The sequence below is a fragment of the Dysidea avara genome, chromosome 1 (genome assembly GCF_963678975.1).
Source record: "Dysidea avara chromosome 1, odDysAvar1.4, whole genome shotgun sequence".
In the NCBI taxonomy this organism is placed as follows: domain Eukaryota; kingdom Metazoa; phylum Porifera; class Demospongiae; order Dictyoceratida; family Dysideidae; genus Dysidea; species Dysidea avara.
Window position 1 is genome coordinate 20,734,637 of NC_089272.1, and position 20,082 is coordinate 20,754,718.

At 37.9% G+C, this 20,082-nt stretch overlaps 1 protein-coding gene across 2 annotated transcripts in view; it reads left to right on the plus strand.

The window, feature by feature from the left end:
- Nucleotides 1–19,139, plus strand: part of LOC136258763 (1-phosphatidylinositol 4,5-bisphosphate phosphodiesterase beta-4-like) — an 84,660-nt gene extending 65,521 nt beyond the window's left edge. For both annotated transcript variants that reach the window (XM_066052121.1, XM_066052128.1), the window contains exons 39-40: nucleotides 10,874–10,960; nucleotides 18,900–19,139. In XM_066052121.1, the coding sequence (XP_065908193.1) occupies nucleotides 10,874–10,960; nucleotides 18,900–18,935 (123 nt within the window). In that variant the 3' untranslated portion in view covers nucleotides 18,936–19,139. The remainder of the gene's footprint in view (nucleotides 1–10,873; nucleotides 10,961–18,899) is intronic.
- The last annotated feature ends 943 nt before the right edge of the window (nucleotides 19,140–20,082 follow it).

Here is a 20,082-nt window from a genome sequence, read left to right on the forward strand (position 1 = left end):
AGAAGCCGGCGCGTAACACCCGTGAGTATATTGACAGGAAGAAAGAAAACGCAATTTTCGCACCTCCGTAGCTCTGTGCTTCCTTGATGAAACAAGACGAGTTTTGCTGTGGACATGCCCCCCAACTGCAGCACTCTACATTCCAAATTTGAGCGAAATCGCTTCACGCGTTCCCGAGATATGCGACTTCAAAAATTGGCTCAGTTTCTTCGTTTTTCTTTCTTCTTATTTTTCTTTTTCTTGTCGCACACTTACAAAAACTGCTATAAAACTCGAATGCCATATCCGATTGCCTTGAAATTTGGCACACAGAAGTGGGATACAAAGGCGCATCTCGGTACCAACTTAGGCTGGAATACGATAAACAGGCAAAGAGTTATGAGCGATTATTCACGAAAAATAACACCAATATGTTGTCACGCCTACAGGGTAAACCGCGTATGGGAAGAAGCTGAAAATCGGTGGATGAATAGGTTAACTATTGAACCTCAAACCTTTTGTGGTTTGAAAGAAATCGGGTTAAAAAACAGGAAGATACAACGAAAAAACCAACAGTGTGTAACAATTACGCAATCGAGATTAGCTAATAAAAAAACGACTGCTTGCCACGCCTACCAGATAAACCGCTTGGGGTAATGCTTTGAAAATCGTTATACAGATGGAGTAATCATTTTAGAAAGGCTCATCAATGGTGTAGAAGAATCAGACTTAAAGCCACGGAGTTATAACACGAAATCCAACTTGGTGCAGCAAGTGCGAGATCGAGATACTCTAATAGAGCAGTCATCCTAATAGAGCAGTCACCCTGAAGAGAATTCAAGAGATCAGCTAGAAATAAGAAACCTGTATAGAGATCAGCTACACACAAGTCACCCTGTAGAGAGATCAGCTAGAAGAAGTTACCTTGTAGGGAGTTCATGCAACTATGGAAAGAGATAGTTCAGCTAGAAAAAATCACCTTGTAGAGTTCAGCTACAAAGAAACCACCATGTAGAGAGTTCAGCTACAAACAAATCGCCGTGTGAAGAGATCAATAGAAGAAGTTACCTTGCAGAGGGTTCAGCTACAAAGAAACCATCATGTAGAGAGTTCAGCTACAAACAAATCTCCCTGTAGAGAGATTAGCTAGAAGAAGTTACCTTGTAGAGAGTTCAGCTACAAAGAAACCATCATGTAGAGAGTTCAGCTACAAACAAATCTCCCTGTAGAGAGATCAGCTAGAAGAAGTTACCTTGTAGAGAGTTCAGCTTCAAACAAATCACCCTGTAGAAAGATCAGCTAGAAGAGGTCACCTTGTAGAGAGTTCAGTTACAAAGAAACCACCATGTAGAGAGCTCAGCTACAAACTAGTGACCTTGTAGAGACATCAGCTAGAAGAAGTTACCTTGTAGAGAGTTCAGCTACAAAGAAACCATTATTTAAAGAGCTCAGCTGCAAACAAATCACCTGTACAGAATTCAGATACAAATAAATCACCCTGTAGAAAGATGAGCTAGAAAAAGTTACCTTGTAGAGAGTTAAGTTACAAAGAAACCACCATGTAGAGAATTCAGCTACAAACTAGTGACCCTGTAAAGACATCAGCTAGAAGAAGTTACCTTGAGAGAGTTCAGCTACAAAGAAACCATTATTTAAAGAACTCAGCTGCAAACAAATCACCTATACAGAATTCAGCTACAAACAAATCACCATGTGGAGAGATCAGCTAGAAGAAATTATCTTGTAGATAGTTCAGCTACAAAGAAACCATTATTTAAAGAGCTCAGCTGCAAACAAATCACCTATACAGAATTCAGCTACAAACAAATCACCCTGTAGAGAGATCAGCTAGAAGAAGTTAACTTGTAGAGAGTTCAGCTACAAAGAAACCATCATTTAGAGAGTTCAGCTTCAAACAAATCACCTGTAGAGAGTTCAGCTACAAACAAATTGCCCTGTAGAGAGATCAGCTAGAAGAAGTTACCTTGTAGAGAGTTCAGCTACAAACAAATCACCCTGTAGAAAGATCAGCTAGAAGAAGTCACCTTGTAGAAAGTTCAGTTACAAAGAAATCACCATGTAGAGAGTTCATAGTCACCTTGTAGAGACATCAGCTAGAAAGTTACCTTGTAGAGAGTTCAGCTACAAAGAAACCATTCTGTTTAGAGCTCAGCTGCAAACAAATCACCTGTACAGAATTCAGTTACAAACAAATCACCCTGTAGAGAGGTCAGCTAGAAGAAATTACCTTGTACATAGTTCAGCTACAAAGAAACCACCAAGTAGAGAGTTCAGCTTGAAACAAATCACCTGTAGAGAGTTCAGCTACAAACAAATTGCCCTGTAGAGAGATCAGCTAGAAGAAGTTACCTTGTGGAGAGTTCAGCTACAAACAAATCACCCTGTAGAAAGATCAGCTAGAAGAAGTCACCTTGTAGAAAGTTCATTACAAAGAAACCACCATGTAGAGAATTCAGCTACAAATTAGTCACCTTGTAGAGACATCAGCTAGAAAAGTTACCTTGTAGAGAGTTCAGCTACAAAGAAACCATTCTGTTTAGAGCTCAGCTGCAAACAAATCACCTGTACAGAATTCAGTTACAAACAAATCACCCTGTAGAGAGGTCAGCTAGAAGAAATTACCTTGTACATAATTCAGCTACAAAGAAACCATTCTGTTTAGAGCTCAGCTGCAAACAAATCACCTGTACAGAATTCAGTTACAAACAAATCACCCTGTAGAGAGGTCAGCTAGAAGAAATTACCTTGTACATAGTTCAGCTACAAAGAAACCACCAAGTAGAGAGTTCAGCTTGAAACAAATCACCTGTAGAGAGTTCAGCTACAAACAAATTGCCCTGTAGAGAGATCAGCTAGAAGAAGTTACCTTGTGGAGAGTTCAGCTACAAACAAATCACCCTGTAGAAAGATCAGCTAGAAGAAGTCACCTTGTAGAAAGTTCATTACAAAGAAACCACCATGTAGAGAATTCAGCTACAAATTAGTCACCTTGTAGAGACATCAGCTAGAAAAGTTACCTTGTAGAGAGTTCAGCTACAAAGAAACCATTCTGTTTAGAGCTCAGCTGCAAACAAATCACCTGTACAGAATTCAGTTACAAACAAATCACCCTGTAGAGAGGTCAGCTAGAAGAAATTACCTTGTACATAGTTCAGCTACAAAGAAACCACCAAGTAGAGAGTTCAGCTGCAAAGAAATCACCCTGTAGAAAATTCAGCCACAAACAAATTGCCCTGTAGAAAGATCAGTTAGAAGAAGTTACCTTTTAGAGAGTTCAGCTACAAAGAAACCATTCTGTAAAGAGCTCAGCTGCAAACAAATCATCTGTACAGAATTCAGCTACAAACAAATCACCCTGTAGAGAGATCAGCTAGAAGAAGTTAACTTATAGAGAGTTCAGCTACAAAGAAACCATCATTTAGAAAGTTCAGCTTCAAACAAATCACCTGTAGAGAGTTCAGCTACAAACAAATCTCCCTGTAGAGAGATCAGTTAGAAGAAGTTACCTTGTAGAGAGTTCAGCTACAAACAAATCACCCTATTGAAAGATCAGCTAGAAGAAGTCACCTTGTAGAAAGTTCAGTTACAAAGAAACCACCATGTAGAGAGTTCAGCTACAAACTAGTCACCTTGTAGAGACATCAGCTAGAAAAGTTATCTTGTAGAGAGTTCAGCTACAAACTAGTCACCTTGTAGAGACATCAGCTAGAAAAGTTATCTTGTAGAGAGTTCAGCTACAAAGAAACCATTCTTTAAAGAGCTCAGCTGCAAACAAATCACTTGTACAGAATTTAGCTACAAACAAATCACCCTGTAGAGAGATCAGCTAGAAGAAATTACCTTGTAGATAGTTCAGCTACAAACAAATCACCCTGTAGAAAGATCAGTTAGAAGAAGTTACTTTGTAGAGAGTTCAGCTACAAAGAAACCATTTTGTAAAGAGCTCAGCTGCAAACAAATCACCTGTACAGAATTCAGCTACGAACAAATCACCCTGTAGAGAGATCAGCTAGAAGAAGTTACCTTGTAGATAGTTCAGCTACAAACAAATCTCCCTGTAGAGAGATCAGCTATATAGAAGAAATTACCTTGTAGAGAGTTCAGCTACAAAGAAACCATCAAGTAGAGAGTTCAGCTGCAAAGAAATCACCACTGCCCAAATTTCAAGGCAATAGCTCTTTCCAATCTGAAGTTATCAATTGTCAAAGTTGGCAAATTGGATGTGTGTGGAAGGCCCCTTTTCGCAAATCCGGTTATTATATATATATATATAATTTGTACATTTACTGATAAAATATTTAAAGTACATCTACTTCATCTTTTCTTCTTCCTGTGGTAAAGAAAAAAACATAGGTTAAAAAAGTCTCAAAGCTGGCCTATGGGCCGGCTTTGGGGTATACAAATACAAAAAGAAATGAAATCTAATCCAAAACAGCCAAGCTGTAAAAAAGTGTGCGGCCCTCAGAAAGGCTATTGTGAAAAAAGATGTGAAATCCAAGCTGGCGGCCAAGAAATGGCTGTGATGGTAGGTTAATAGTAAAAATTTTAATAATGACAATTCAGGTAAATTTTGTGAAGCGGCACAAAAATTCACCTGAATTGTCGTTATTAAAATTTTTACCATTAACCTACCATCACAGCCATTTCTTGGCCGCCAGCTTGGATTTCACATCTTTTTTCACAATAGCCTTTCTGAGGGCCGCACACTTTTTTACAGCTTGGCTGTTTTGGATTAGATATATGTAGACTAGAGTTGTGGCCACCCGTGTTGGCTTTTTCGATCGCCATTGGCTGCTTGTAAACATTATACGTATTGGTGACGTTATGGCCCACAATCGACCTTTACATGTCAGGCTATAAAAGAATTCGAGTGATCTGTGAAGTGCCCTTCCACCTATTAGGTGAGGTGTCGTAGTGGTCTTCACCACCGGCACTTGGGCTATGCTGCACAAAACCGCAGCCAGTGCATTATCTGTATATTGCACTGCAGTCAGTGCATTATAACTTATAATGCACTCGTTGTGGTCTACAAAACCGCAACCAGTGCGTTATAAGTTATAATGCACTCACTGTGGTCTGCAGCAGTGCAATATACAAATTATGGCACTGGCGGTGCCTTTGAACTGCCCACGCAGAGTGGTACATTACTGTAATAAATACTAAGACCAGGTGGTTGTCACATGAGATTCAGGATATGATACAGCTCCACCAATTCTTAGCAAATTCTCGTACATTCATATATACCTGTCATACATCTGTTCAGGAATGTAGTATCATGGGAGTCTGGTACGTAGCAGCATCATCAATTAACAGTAGATCCATCAGATCGCCTTGTTCAGAGACCTTGCCAGTGACTACTGGCACCCCACCCTTCTGGATCTTGTTCTGAATTGCTAGAGAAGACGCTTAACTCCAGTTAGGTTGCAAATACACAATTTAACTTAATGATTTTATACACTAGCTCACCTTTAGATACTTCTTTTAGCCAGTCTTTTACGTTCTTCCCATTACATGTGTGTTACTATAGTACATTCTAATTAAGCACGTTAACAACGTGGAGTGTCAAAAGCGAAGTACTCCGTTTCATATCCCGGGTAACAAATATATAATCTATGGTATACAGTAATCAAACGTAGTTTTCATGCAATTGTACCTCAGTAATGACTAAATGGAATTAACTTATCTTTTCTATGTAATATTCCTAGGGATGAAGTTAAATACAAAGAAAGTAAGATGAACTTTGAAGGAACATATCTCAAAGACAACTGGACCAATTTATCTCACATTTTGTGTGAAAGATGTTCATCTTTTTCTTTTTGCAACACTTACAAAAATTGCTATAACTTTTAAAGGATTTTCTTAAAATTTGGAGGGTATATAGAGCATAGCCCAATTAATGCTGGGATTGATAGAAGTACTGTCAAGTTATGAATGATTTCAAAATTACAAGTGTGATTTTTTTTTTGTCATGCCTGCAGAGTAAATAACTTACAGAAATAAGATTAAACTTTGCAAATAAGCATGATTTGAAATGACTGAAAATATTAGCTAAAAAAATAATTATAAAACAAAAACCAAACATGTGAAACCAACACAATAAAGATACTCTACTAGAACAGTCACTGATAAGTAACAAAAGTCCATGAAAAACGTCCAAGTTTTGAACCAGGGACCTCACACGTATATTTACTACTTAGCCACTGCTTTTAGTTGCTCACCTCATTTATTTTCTACCTTATAAATAAATGAAATTCTAAGTTTACTACACTGGAAAGGTAAAGTTTTATCTAATCTAAAACAGTGTGGCCTTTCAAATATAGACTAGATGTGATATCAAAGGTACTGGCCAAGGAACAGCTGCAATGATGTGTTGGATTAGATATTATTCTTTTTAGATTTGTATATGCTGGCTTTTGTTTATCTTTTTTATTTTCCTACAGGTAAACAGAACAACTAGATTATAAGAGACATTTGTACTAATTTTGCTTCATATTAGTTGCTGAACATTGTTTACATAAGTGATGTAGCTGGTAGACGTGACAGCAAATCGCAACGAGGCCGACTGCTCTATTAGAGTATCTCAATCACACGACTTGTGTTGACTACTTTATTTATATTTTTTGTAGTACTCCAATACAACACACATTGTTTGAGTACTTTTAATATAATTCACATAGAAATGTTCCAGTGTTTCATGAATAGATCTATGAAATTATATTCTAATGTAGTACACTAAGATTTTCATTTAAGTCATCATTATTAGTATTGCTTGTTCCCAACACATAGTGTAGCAAAAACTGATGTGGGCATGAGGTGATTATGGATTATTAATTAGACCACAGCAAGATGAAATACTCAAATAACATTGGCTACTTACAGGCTGATCCCTTGTTTATGTCTCAATAGATCTCTGTCTCTGGGGCAGTGCAAAACATGGAAATGTCATCCCTGTAACATTGGCACCACATGGGCGTTTAAGTGGACAGCAAGTGCCGTACTAATTACAAGAAGGTGTAATGGGCTTGTTAACGCTACTCAACTACTCAATGCTACATTATTCATGTCACAAGCAGCTGTGAAAGTACAACAACGAGCTGTGGTCTAAATAAGTTAGACACTGAAACACAGGGCTCCACAGAATTTAAAACCCTCAGGCCCTGCGCTAGCCTTTGGATTAATAAATTCTGTAAAACACCATGTTTTGATGTCTAACTAAATATTTATACACATGACTGCTCTATTTATAATTAAGATTTAGGATTGAGGCTGAAACTCCTGTACACCCATTAATTACATACATGAAACAGCAGATACTACAAACACAACAAAAGTTAATTATATAAACGTCTATCTAAAGTCATAAAATTAGATATCTGGTGCATGCTTAAATTATTAGCACTAACATCAATGCAGCCATTTCTTAGCTGCCACCTTTGATTTCACAACTATTTTCATCAAGAGTTTTAAGGCTGCACCATTTTTCACAGCTTGGCTGTTTTTGTGTGGATTCCACTTCTTTTTGTACTTTATAAGGCCACAAAACCAGCCTATGGCTGACTTTGGGTTTTTTTTACTCATATTTCTTCTTATCTGTACAGACACAATGATGATTACGGAAGACAGACTTATAAATGCATGCTTTTTGGTAATATTATTGTAATACTCTAATAGAGTGCACATTTTTTTGAGGACTTCTATTATATACTGTATGCATAGAATGTTCTAGAACTTTTGTAGGTAGATCTATTGCATGCTTCACTTCAACATTTAGTAATATTATTGCAATACTCTGCACATTTTTAAGGATGTCTAATGAAACATAAATAGTAGAACAATCTAGAACTTTCATCGGTGGATCTAGAAACGTATAAGCTTACTATAAAAAGAATTTTTGGTTATAAGGCAGAAATTAAATGGGAGGATCAGCCAAGATAACAGTGGTTCAGTGGTTAAGGATGTGGGTGTTAGGTGTGGAAGTCCCTGGTGTGGACTTCGATATTTTTTGAGCACTGATTTTACCCTGCGGTGACTGCTCTATTAGAGTGTCTTGATCCGGTGATTTTACAATTGTTTGGTTTCTGTTTACAACTTTGTAGCTGTATTCTATTGCTATTGAAACTACATGTATCAAAAGGCAGTTGGCCTATGTACCGTGTAGCGGATTTTTGTAGTGAGGAATTAATTTTAGCGTTTAGGGTCATTCACTAAAATTTAATTTGTGAGAATTTTAGCACCATGATACTACTGTTATCGCGTGATTTAGTTTAAGGTCACAGCTTTATCACTAAGCACTCTGAAAAGATACGTTTGCTCAGCTAAAGCCAGGGATGCAGCTGTGTACAGTTACGCGAGTCGAAGCAAGAAGTGTGGATAGGGAAAGGTGCACGTGACCCAAACTAACTAATGGCTCAAACTATGCCATTTAGCCTGCAGGCCTGCTAGCAAGGGTCCAGTTCTCTATTAAATCTTTCTCCCAGCCCATTCAGGGTATAGTGTTATGATGAATACTGCCCGGGATGTGAAGGACAGTAGATAACAAAGCGATGTAACAGTTGTGTGTACAACACCACGCAGCATGAATCGCTTTGTTTTCACTGTACTAGTTGAAACAAAACTAGTTTGCACTTGTTACAAGTGTTACCACATTGCATATTTGTGTGTATATTACTTAAAAACAAGGTTTAAATTTTAGCATTGTCATACAATCGCTAAATTTTCTGTCGTTATTTATAAATTTTGCGGGAAATTTCATACGCTACAATAACCTGCTATATGGTACACACCAGTATTCAAGTTATTCCCATACTTGGTTACCCTGTAGCCGTGACAGAAGATGGATTTTTTTACATGAATAAACCCTCAGATATTAATCAGATTCACAGCAAATGTGGTACATGAATTTACCCTTATACGCTCTTCATTTGTGCCAAAGTTCACAGCAACCGAGTTACACATTAATTTTGTGTTTTGTAGCAATTTTTGCAAAGTATGCAAAAATAAATTGAAGCCCCTGTAGGTGCAGCATAAGAAGCTGATACTCCAGTGCTTTCAAATCACAAAAGGTTTGTGCTACAATGGTCAGCCTACAATGGTCTACAATGATTAAAGGTTTTGCCACTTTTACCAATCTATCATGAATTGGAAGATAAATGCACTATAATACGTATACCCTCCAAATTAAAAGACTCCAATAAAGCATGTGCAAGTTATGGAAATTTTTGTAAGTGGTGCAAAAGGAAATATTAATCACAAGATGAAGAAAAATATGGAAAATAAAACAAGCTTTGAAGGAGCATATCTGGACCGATTTATCTCAAATTTTTGATATGGAAGACGTCCCCCCTAAATTAATTTTGCAAAGAAAAAACAGGCTCTTCTGTTCAGCTGTTACTGAGGTACAAATGCATGAAATCTCATTTTCTTGGTTCCTGTAAAATACACACTTGTCTGTTGCACACCCGGATACATTGGCTTTGACACACCATTATGTGTCCTGATACTAGCTAACTTGTCAACACTGAAAGCTGCTCCTTTGAAACCACATTTTTAAAACAAGATTCAGCTACTAAGGATGAAGAGGCTTACTAAGTATTTTAGTTAACCTACAGTGCCTGTTAATAAGTTTGCAAAGCACACCTGAGATATTAAACCATATGATGTGAAATGTATATAGCAGCTGTGGTATGCTGGAGTGAAATCAATGAGCAATGAAGAGGATGAGGACACTAGACTAGGAATTCTCCTCATGGAACTGTTCCAACCTGACAAGCATACTGCTACACACTCCATCATATGACTTCTTATCCTGAGGCTGAAGATGCAGCTTCCCAAACCTATGGACACACTGTTAGTTAGCCATAAACTAGAATATACCACTTCAATCTTTATTTTAAATGTTTAAAGTTTTAAGCTGGAGAGTAGCTTTAAGTTAGCTAGCCTATATTTAGCTAATCTATACTAGCTAGTTTGTGTAAGCTTCAATGCAAGTTACTGGTGGGATAGCTGACAAAACTTCATTAAAGTATTTTAATGCAGAGTGACTGCTCAATTAGAGTGTTTCAATTATTTTAGTGGAAGGATCCAGCAAAGTTTCAAACAAGTATTTTGGTGTAAAATCCAACCTGTATATAACTTAATCAGTCATCTTATATTGGTTGTTAAATTACCATTTCCCTGGCCTAGTATTATACTTTTCCTAACCAGTCTTCACTGTGCCATGTCAGTATTGGTTATGCATAATCAAATGCTTCAGTTAACCCACAAATTGTAATGATTTATTCTATTCAATGGAATTTTCTACTCTAACTGCCTGATGATGCCTTCAGACAAGCGTAACTCAATAATGCACTAAAGCTACATACAGGTGTGATTTTTTTACTGTTAAGATATCACTTCAGCCAGACAGGTGCCTTTTGCATACCAATGTTCTATTAGGGTATCTTGATGTTGCAATTTTGTTACACATGTTTGGTTTTTTTGTTATATAAATAACTCCATGAATTTTACTCTAGTTACTTTGTTTTAACTACCAAAGTAGTTAATCAATCCATAGACTGATGGCTAGAGAAATTTTGCTCAATTTTAGTGTTTATGTCGCCTGCCATATGTAAGTAGAGGACAAATCACTTTTTTTTGGGAAGAAACCATGGAACTGCTCATGTGTTAATATCTTTTTGTTCTTCCCGTTATCAACACACTGGCCGGCATGGTATACCAGCTATTGTGGGTGTACAAAACACTACTGAGTGTCTTGATCAAGCTTCTATGCTTGGGCCATTAAGTAAAAGTTTTATTTTAATGTACATAATAAAAAATTATTGTGTTATGCTCCTGTATATATACTACTTTCATCATTTTATGTTACACTCTGTAGATGAAGGAGTTACATACAAAAGAACTGCAACTTCTAACAAGTTCTCAGAACAAAGTACAGGAACTATTGCAGACAGAAAAAGAACAGGTAATATTCATGATGGGTACATTAAACTACCTAAATGAAGCACATACATATCACATCCTTAATTTGACAGTATCTACATAATAATTATACTGAAACACACACACACAATCGATATGCTTAATGTTAATGGATGTGACATAATAGTAGAGTTTTGGAATTTTTCACAGCATAATTCATACACAAATACTGACTGTATTTGTTCCATATATGTTTAGGTGCTGGAACTAATAGTACAAAAATTCTACCTTGGCTGAAACAAAAACAGATCACAGCCCCCAATAGTGAATAACATTGAATTCATTTATAGATTTGAGGTTTGTTTTGTCTAGTTTTTAGGAAGTTTTTTAAAATAATTGTTCTAATGCTGAATAAAGATGGGGGTAGTATTGGAACACTATTTTTGCTGTGTTTATAATTGAAGTTTCAGCCTCATATGCAGAGAACTGTAGGAGTTACAGTAGCTACAACAGAAAGGTTGATTTGTTCAGCAAGTATAGACAAAATTAATTTCAGGCTCTATAGTGAAACATGTACAATTGTAACTTACAAACACAATGAAATGCAGTGTTGGGACTTGCACCATCATGTTCATCATGAATACCATTTCTGAGTAAGTTTTTCCTTGTATCAATTTACTTCACCACAAAGAAAGATGAACTCAATGAAGAAAGTACTATCTCTTTGACTTGACAAAAACAAGTGCTCTTTTGTTCCACTTGATCTACTGCAACAAGTAGGCAAATAGGTGATATTCAAATTTTCATGGTCGGTCTCTTTCTTTATAAAGAACAAAGCATCTAAAATTTCCATTAGGCAAGTATTTAATCAATTGTAATCAATCTTTATACTGTAAATTAGGCTTGCGCTAATTATGTTGGGTTTTTGTAGATCTGGTCACATATTTGTTGAAACTTTAAGTAGCCATCATCTGATCTCAGCCTAAGCTTATCCATAACCTGACATATATTTGTTTCTGTATCACTGAAAACAAAGCACTATAGCATCATTCCTGTGGCTGCACCATTAATGTCATCTATAACTCATGATGTAATAAGGATGAAAGCTCACCATAAACCTATACATTCATTTAGAAAATCATTTGCGTGAGTTTGTTCTATATGCATGGTTGTAATAAATGCTATGTAAAGTTGTAACACAGGCATATGAGGGCTATGCCTGATATGTATGTCTGACAGCCCAAGGCCACAGGCCCGAGGGATGAGGGCGTACATATCAGGCAAAAACCAGAATGCCTGTAACACTTCCAATCCATATCGTAATAGCCTGAAAGGCAGGCAATCAATCACCCAAGCCTGCAACCACTGGATGTATTATATATACATGCCTAAAAGATTTGATTATGGGTCAGTAGTTGGTACGTTCTGGCTATAATAAACAGACTAATCCATGGGGATATTTTGGTTACACGTGTTTAATGTTTTTTTGAACCATTTAACAGAGTTTGTACTTGGGTAAGCTTGCTTGTACAATAGTTACGTATATACCCACGTAGAGTGGTAATTTTGTGTTATCAGTAATGGTTGTGGATCCATATTTAAAAGCATGCAGAAATGTTTGGTAGCACTAGTTCTCACCTTAGCCCAGCATTTTTCAACTTGTAGGGTAGCAAGGATGATAATATCCTTTCCACCTGAGTGGTTTCATGGCCAAATCCAAGTTGTGCATACTAATCAATCAATCCCCACAATTGATTTTGGCTATATAATTGCTACCTGGTTGTAACCTGGGCTACATTCAGATTTAGCCCAGGCAAAGTCACGAACTGGGTTACATTGTGAATGTAGCCCAGGTGGCTCCTTTGATAAAGTGATACGTTTGACTGTAAATCACACATTATAAACTATGTGACTGAATAGTATTCAAAATGACTACCACCACAAAGGTTAGATGTGCTACTGATCATTCTACATATCTGTATCACTTGCAGTGAATGTGTTACTCAAGTGACCGTTGTGTTTATCTAAAGCTTAAACTACCTAAATGCCAAAACTGATTGTTCTATTAAAATAGTGAGTATTCTATTAGAGTAGTAGTAAATTCTTTAAAACATATTGTTTGCTTTAAGGTGTAAAGTTTACACAAATACAGTTGTACACATGATGTACTATAGATACAGTAACTAGTGTTAAGTGCAAACAAAATTCAGATATGAAATATTACACAGCATCATAAATTTTATGTAGCTGCATATGCAAAAGCTTGTCACAATCATGCATATCCTGTTCTAATACAAATCTTTTATTTACATAGTTAAGAATGGTCCATCAGACATGAAATTTCAGCTTCATATGCTGTAATTGCATAAGTTGCCATTTACCACACACATCTCAATGAGCATTTGTATTTCCTCACCATAAACTTTTGATTTGGACTATTCAATATCACAGCCTTTGGTCTCTTTGGGTACCAAGTTGTACACCAGCACATTGCAAGTTATGTGCGAAACAGTAGAGCCTATCATGTACCACTCCTCAAACACCGATATGTATTATAACAGCAATACTTAACTCAATGATCAACTTTCCAACAGTTCACATAATAATTCTAACAAATCACTTATCCCATCACTTTGAGGCTTGTATGGGATATCCAACTACCATATAGCAATCTGTAACAGAAATGTTTATGGAGATTGGATATGCCATTTATGAGTTATTCAGGTTAAACTGAAACCACAGTGGTTATAGGTACTGTCATTTTGCTCATAACTTGAGGCCCGCTGGTCAAATTCAATTAAAGCTTGGAAATCAAAGAGAACAATGTCCCCTCTATTTTTATTTTATTTTTTTCCCCGGGCTAGATGGAATGCCCTTGGCACCACCCCCGGCACTGGCTGTCAAGTGCTGGACAGCTGGATAACACCAGCGACAGTAAAATAAACTACACAAGGGCATTGGCATTGAGCCTGCCCTCGGAATAGGCCAGATCAACGCAAGCAGGTATGGGACGATGTCCCCTCAGGCACATGATGGCAGACCTTAACAGTGAGAAGCAAGCCTACATCTCAACCAAAACAAGCATTTATAATAGTTCATATCCCATTTGTCTGCCAACATGGAAGCTAACTTCTTGTAATCTGTGGTAGCAGATGGCCCCATGCCACCACTAGCTGAAAAACACCAGAGGAGAGAAACATGCCTCTCAACCCCTCTCACTCTCTCATCATAAGTACGCCTCTTTTCTTGCTCATTGGTAACATAGCACTGGGACAAAGGAGACCGCGAATAGGAGCTTGCAAATGGGTTAAACACCCTAATGTCAAAAAACGCATGCTGCCTGTTCGGGCCCCAAACGTCCCGGGCAAGTCTCGCACCATCCTCCCTATTAGCAGTGACATACCAAAGAGGCTCGCTATCCAGAGACTGGAGAGCGGGCTCAATGCCAACATCAGTGCACACCTCACTAAGTAGTTCCACTGTTAGATTACGTAGTTCATTGTGGTGAATCGATGGAAAACCATCACAAGGACAGCTAAAGGCATGTTGTACAGTGAAGGATTTGCCACACACACAAGTCAGAGGCAGGTTAGGAACCTGCCAATCAAAACGTAGACAAAGAGCATCCCTAAACTCACCCTTGGACATGGCAAATCCATGTGTAGCGATGGGGAGGGTAGTCAACCAGCCTGATGAGCCACACTCAGAAGCAGCCTCAAAGGCACGTCGCAAAGAAGGTGAGAGACAATTAGGGATGAGTCTATTTTGCTTTTTTTCTCACCTATTTTTCTTTCCAGCAATTCTTTTTTTACCTACCTATTTTGCTCAATATTTTGCTTGTCAACAATCTATTTTTCTCCATAGTTGGTGTACAATGTAATAATAATAATTACATGTAATAATCAATAAGCACTGTTTACATACACTATGGTGTTTAGATATTAGTGATTGTATCTTAGCATGATTGATGCCTCCATATAATCCTTTAAAGAATTTCCTTGTAGGTCACCAAATCCTGAATTCAATAGTGAGAACACCCTTTCTGCAGCAGCCGAGGAGGGCTGTATGGTCAAGACCTTCTTTACAGCATTTGACCATAAAGGCAAATCAGTTGCATTGAGCTTCCACCATTCCAGAGCAGCAAGTTCATCACTAATACCATCCGCCTTAGCTACATAAGAAGGAAGTTCAGCCTTCAAATTTTCAAGCTCGTCATCCTTAAAGAAGGGAACAACCTGCAATGCATTTACATGAGAAACATCTGGCTTAAGCATTACTATCTTGTGCGGATTGAAAACTCTCACAGCCTTAAAAACTAAAATTTGCTCCTTTAAGGAAGAATCTAGCAGTTCTTGAAAGTAATCTAGAGCTGGTTGCATACAGCTTCGAGCATAGCTGCGATGCCTCTGCTGTGCAGTTGATTGAGTAGTGATACTGCGAATAACAGCTTCAGTGTTTGGAGTATGAGCTGCCCTGACTGCTGCAACAACAGTCTGTACTATTTCATAAGCTGTGAAACTCAGTGACCCATCTCCTTCAAGGTTATATGTAGCCTTAACAAACACCTCCCCCCAATCAATAACAGCAGCAAGCTCAAGCTTTAAGTGTTCAAGCTTTTCACGGTCAGTTAAAATAGCTAGTAACTTTGGACGAGATGCAGGGCCTAAGTCTGTATTTTCACTTAGGAATGGTTCGATATCACCAAACTGGAGCATTATTTGCTTAAAAATTTCCCATTTGCTCCACCACCTGGTAGCACTATACGATGCCATTGCCTTTCCTGTTTGTTGTTTCCATAGAAATTTGGCTTTAATGCTATGTGAAAAAAGTGCTAGCCAATTACCAATAAACTCAGTCAGGGTTGGTACTTTGAAGTGCTCTCCAACACGATCAAAAGCATGGCTGAAGCATCCAATATCTATTACATTAGGGTAAACAATCTTCAATGTCCTCATTGCTACACTGTTAACAGATGCTCTATCTCGCATAGCAGCAATAAGATGGCTGGAAGAAATGCTGTAGAACACTGAAAGCACTTGTACCAATTCGTGTGCAATTTCTTCCCCAGTGAGAGATTTTGAAAGCAGTTGGATGGCTAGAAGCTGCTGTTGAATTTCAAAAGAATCATTTACAAAGCGCACTAAGACTGCTAATGCCTCTCCACTATGAGAGGTACCATCAAAAATGACACTCAAGAACTGACCCTGGAGTGATTGCTTAATACGTGCCTTTTCTTCTTCTAAAATAAAAGGAATAAGGTCAAACATAAATCTGCGATCTGTAAGGCGATAGCCTGTCTCCTCAAAAAGACTACGAAACTGGTCAACCTTACTTAGTGGTACACCCGCTTGAAGAAATGTTTTGACCACTTTGACTCGGAAAACCTGCTGTTGTTCCGGAAGAGTCTCACCTCGCCCATGAGCTTCTGCATTATACCTTTGCAGAGATTGTGCAATGTCTGAGTCTTTAACATTCCTTTGTTGCAGCTTTTTCTTTCCATTAGCATGTTTAGTAGACTTTAAGTGATACTCAATACTGCTCTTTTTGAGGGGTAACTCTTCCCGGCATCCTTGGCAAAAAAGCTTTCCAGTAGCTACAGTAAAGGGTTCCTTGGAATATTCGGTTACTCTTTGCTGGGGCTTGATCGTTTTTGGGTTGCTCTGCGAATTCGAATGTAATGCTCTCTTCCTGCCAGCTGGTGGATTTTTGGCAATTTTTCTCTTACGAGAGAAGTCAGATGCACTTGGTGCCTTTAGCACACTAAGCAAGGACACTCCACTAGACGTTGGCGTCGTTGAGTTGCTGGCACTTCCGGTAGAACGAGTCCTCGAAGTTGTACTAGTCGAAGTTGTTGTAACATCTGACTCGCGAGACGATTCACGGTCATCATCATTACTAACAATGCTAAGACTGTCATCTACTTCACTAACATCGCTTTCAGCACTTGAACTGTAGTCAATGCGTTCTATCACATCCATTGTAGACACTATTTCACACGTGATTATTCGCTAACATGTATTGTGGGTTCGCCTTCGGGTCAAAGTTCAGCTAGAGCCATACTCATTTAACGTACGAGTGTTAAACGTAGCTATGGTAAGTTGTTACTTGTGTTAGTTATGCAGTTACATTCACACTGTCTGAAACAGATCTGAGATTAACAAATTTTGCTTATTTTGCGCCTATTTTGCTCGATTTTGCTCCTATTTTGCTCGATTTTGCTCCTATTTTGCCAGCATTTTGCTTGTTGCTCTTGTATTCCTATTATTCCAATAATTTTGCTGGCGAAATCGACGCATCCCTAGAGACAATCAGGAAAAGACTTAGACAAGGTGCACAAGACAGCATGGCATGAGGACCTTGCCTCACGCTTACACTGGAACATCTGATGGTAAATATCGAGAGAACAAGACAAACATTGTTTCATCAACTGGTCAACAAGAGGGGCTATAATGTGCTTGGAAGTAGGAAAGGAAGAGAAAAAATGAGTAGAAGGGACTATGACACCCAAGCCACACACACGAACAGGTAAGGAGAGCAACTCTCTTTCTAAGGGTCCAAAGGCTGGCTTACCAGTAATGTCTGGCAGCAAACAAACACTAAGAACTTCATCAAGATGTTGGAAAGACTATGGAGTAACACACCCTTGTCTAATAGTAAAGACTATGGACCAGCAATGTAAATACACATGCGTGAAAGCAGCAAATGCTGCCTTAGGCTGGGTGACAGCAATTTCTTACAGTTTTTCAATTTCCAATACCCATGAAGCAACTTTACTTTCAACATAATTAGCCATAAAATCCTCTGAGCCAATTGTTGAACCCAAATGACGCTTTCCCGGATCTGATATAACAATACCTGTTCCACGAAACAATGTCTTAGCCTGATGAAGAAAAGACGGCTTTACTATTAGACAAGGGTTTGGAAAATAGCCGTAGTCAGGGCCAAGACGGGACAACTTATCCCACCAGCAGCGAAGACCCCGAAGGTCTCCACCAGCAGAGGCATCATCTGCATACCATATTTGGGAAACATTCATGTCAGCTAATTGCTGAATGAGGGGAACAACCACAAGAGCATACATTGGCATAGCCAAGGGATCCCCCTGGGTTGTGCCCTCCTGAGAGAGAAGATAACTACCATCAATGTACAGCTTAGACTCATCACGGTAAGTATTAATCAGGATTCAAACAAAAGAAGGGCAAATGGCAGAAATGTTAGAGCCACTTGTCGATTAAGACAGTTAAAAGCATTTGTGGCATCAACTTGTAAAACAGCCTCACCATCCGGAGGATCAAACACAGCCCTCATAGCATGAATGGCAGCTTCACATCCAGAAGGTTGGCCAGCACACAGCTGCAGTGGGCCTGCTGCCTGCAGCCTGCAGCACATCATTTCTTACCATACATAGAACAGCTTTAGCAATAAGTCGCCTGCAAATGTCCCCTCTATTAAATGGTCCAAGTTGTAAGTATGTGTATTGTTGTGGTGAGAAGTTATCGATACTTGTTAATAATTTTGTTTGCTCTGCACCATCGCGTATCCAATAGAGTCTCTGAAGCAGTTTACCATTAGAAACTATGCATACTGAAGGAAATGTTATATGGTTGGTCAGTACAGCTCAGCAAGTCTTTAGTTAGCCTTTATTCTGCTTTTATCTGTTGTGTAGCTTGTTTAGTGAGTTAAAATAATATGTAATGGGTGACTTATGCTAGTATCAGCAGGAAAACAATGATGTTCAGTGATGATATGGGAAAATGAATGCCAAGAACTTAATACAATGTTGTATGTGATGGCAAACACAATGATTGCCAGGATTTTGGCATTAGTACCTTCCTCACTGAGAGCTAAACATTTGATGCCTTACACATTTATTGTACCCATTGTAATGAATGTTATTTAGACTTGCATGATTACATACATGTCAGGTTATTGCCGATGTAGTCAAATATACATTTGATAGATTGATAAACTCTTTTCATTAGGAATTGAAGCAGTTGACTCCTGCACATCAACAGTAAGATTTTTACAAGACACATATGCTTATCAAGAGGACATACAATATGTTGAGTATCAAGTAACTAATGGATTAGCTTTATTTATTACACTACATATAACATACCACTATTGTAAATGTCAAAATTATCTGTAACACAGCAGACAATTTTTATATATTTGTTCTGTGTATAACATGTATGTTGCTTTGTAAAATTTCATTATTTTTACTGTCATTTTCATTTGAAAATGCTTACTTGCGTTAAAGATGTGCAGTTACATCCATGTATGTATTACATGCTATCACACAATTATTGACAACAGTTTGACATGATTTATTTATTTATTACTGTGTAGAAACTCTACATAGTATGACACACAGATACAAAGTGAATACCTAATACTTAGTCTAAATCTACATCATCTAAAATAAAAAAACTATACAATAATTCTTTAAAATCATGCTGATTGACTATGTTTTCTGGGAGATTGTTCCATAATTTAGTAGTTGAAGGCAAGAAAGAGAAAAAGTAAGTGTTAATCCTGGCATATGGTTTTCTAAAACTTTGAGAGCGACCCCTGGTGAATGTGGACATTGGAGTTAATGATATAGATGGGACAGCAATGAGATCATTAATTACATAATTAGCTTGAAGTAGGTACGACGTGAATCAAGAGAAGGCCAATTAAGTGAGTTAATCATAGCAGCAACACTGTTAGTATTGGCCTTGGTACATACAGGTGTCATGAATGTGATTTTTCCTGGTGAAATATTCATCAAAAATTACTCCTAAACACTTTGTATTAGAAACCTTCTGTATTGGGTATTTAGATATGTAATAACTATGTTTGATGGTGTGGTGTTTGTTAGAAATTGTGAGATGCGTACATTTGGATGGGTTGAATTCCATTCACCATTTTCAGCCCAGGCTTGTAGAGAGATTAGGTCATGTTGAAGAAGGACACAGTCCTCAGAAGTACAGATGATAAAGTAGATGAGGATGTCATTGCATATAGTCTAATAGTACAATGTAGATCTTGTATATTGTCATTGATAAAGATAAGGAATAATAAGGGGGATAGCACTGTCCCTTGGGGCACTCTTGAGAGTACAGTAGAAGGTTTGTGTAGTCACCGTCAATAACTACTGTTTGAGTTTGTCCACATAAAAAG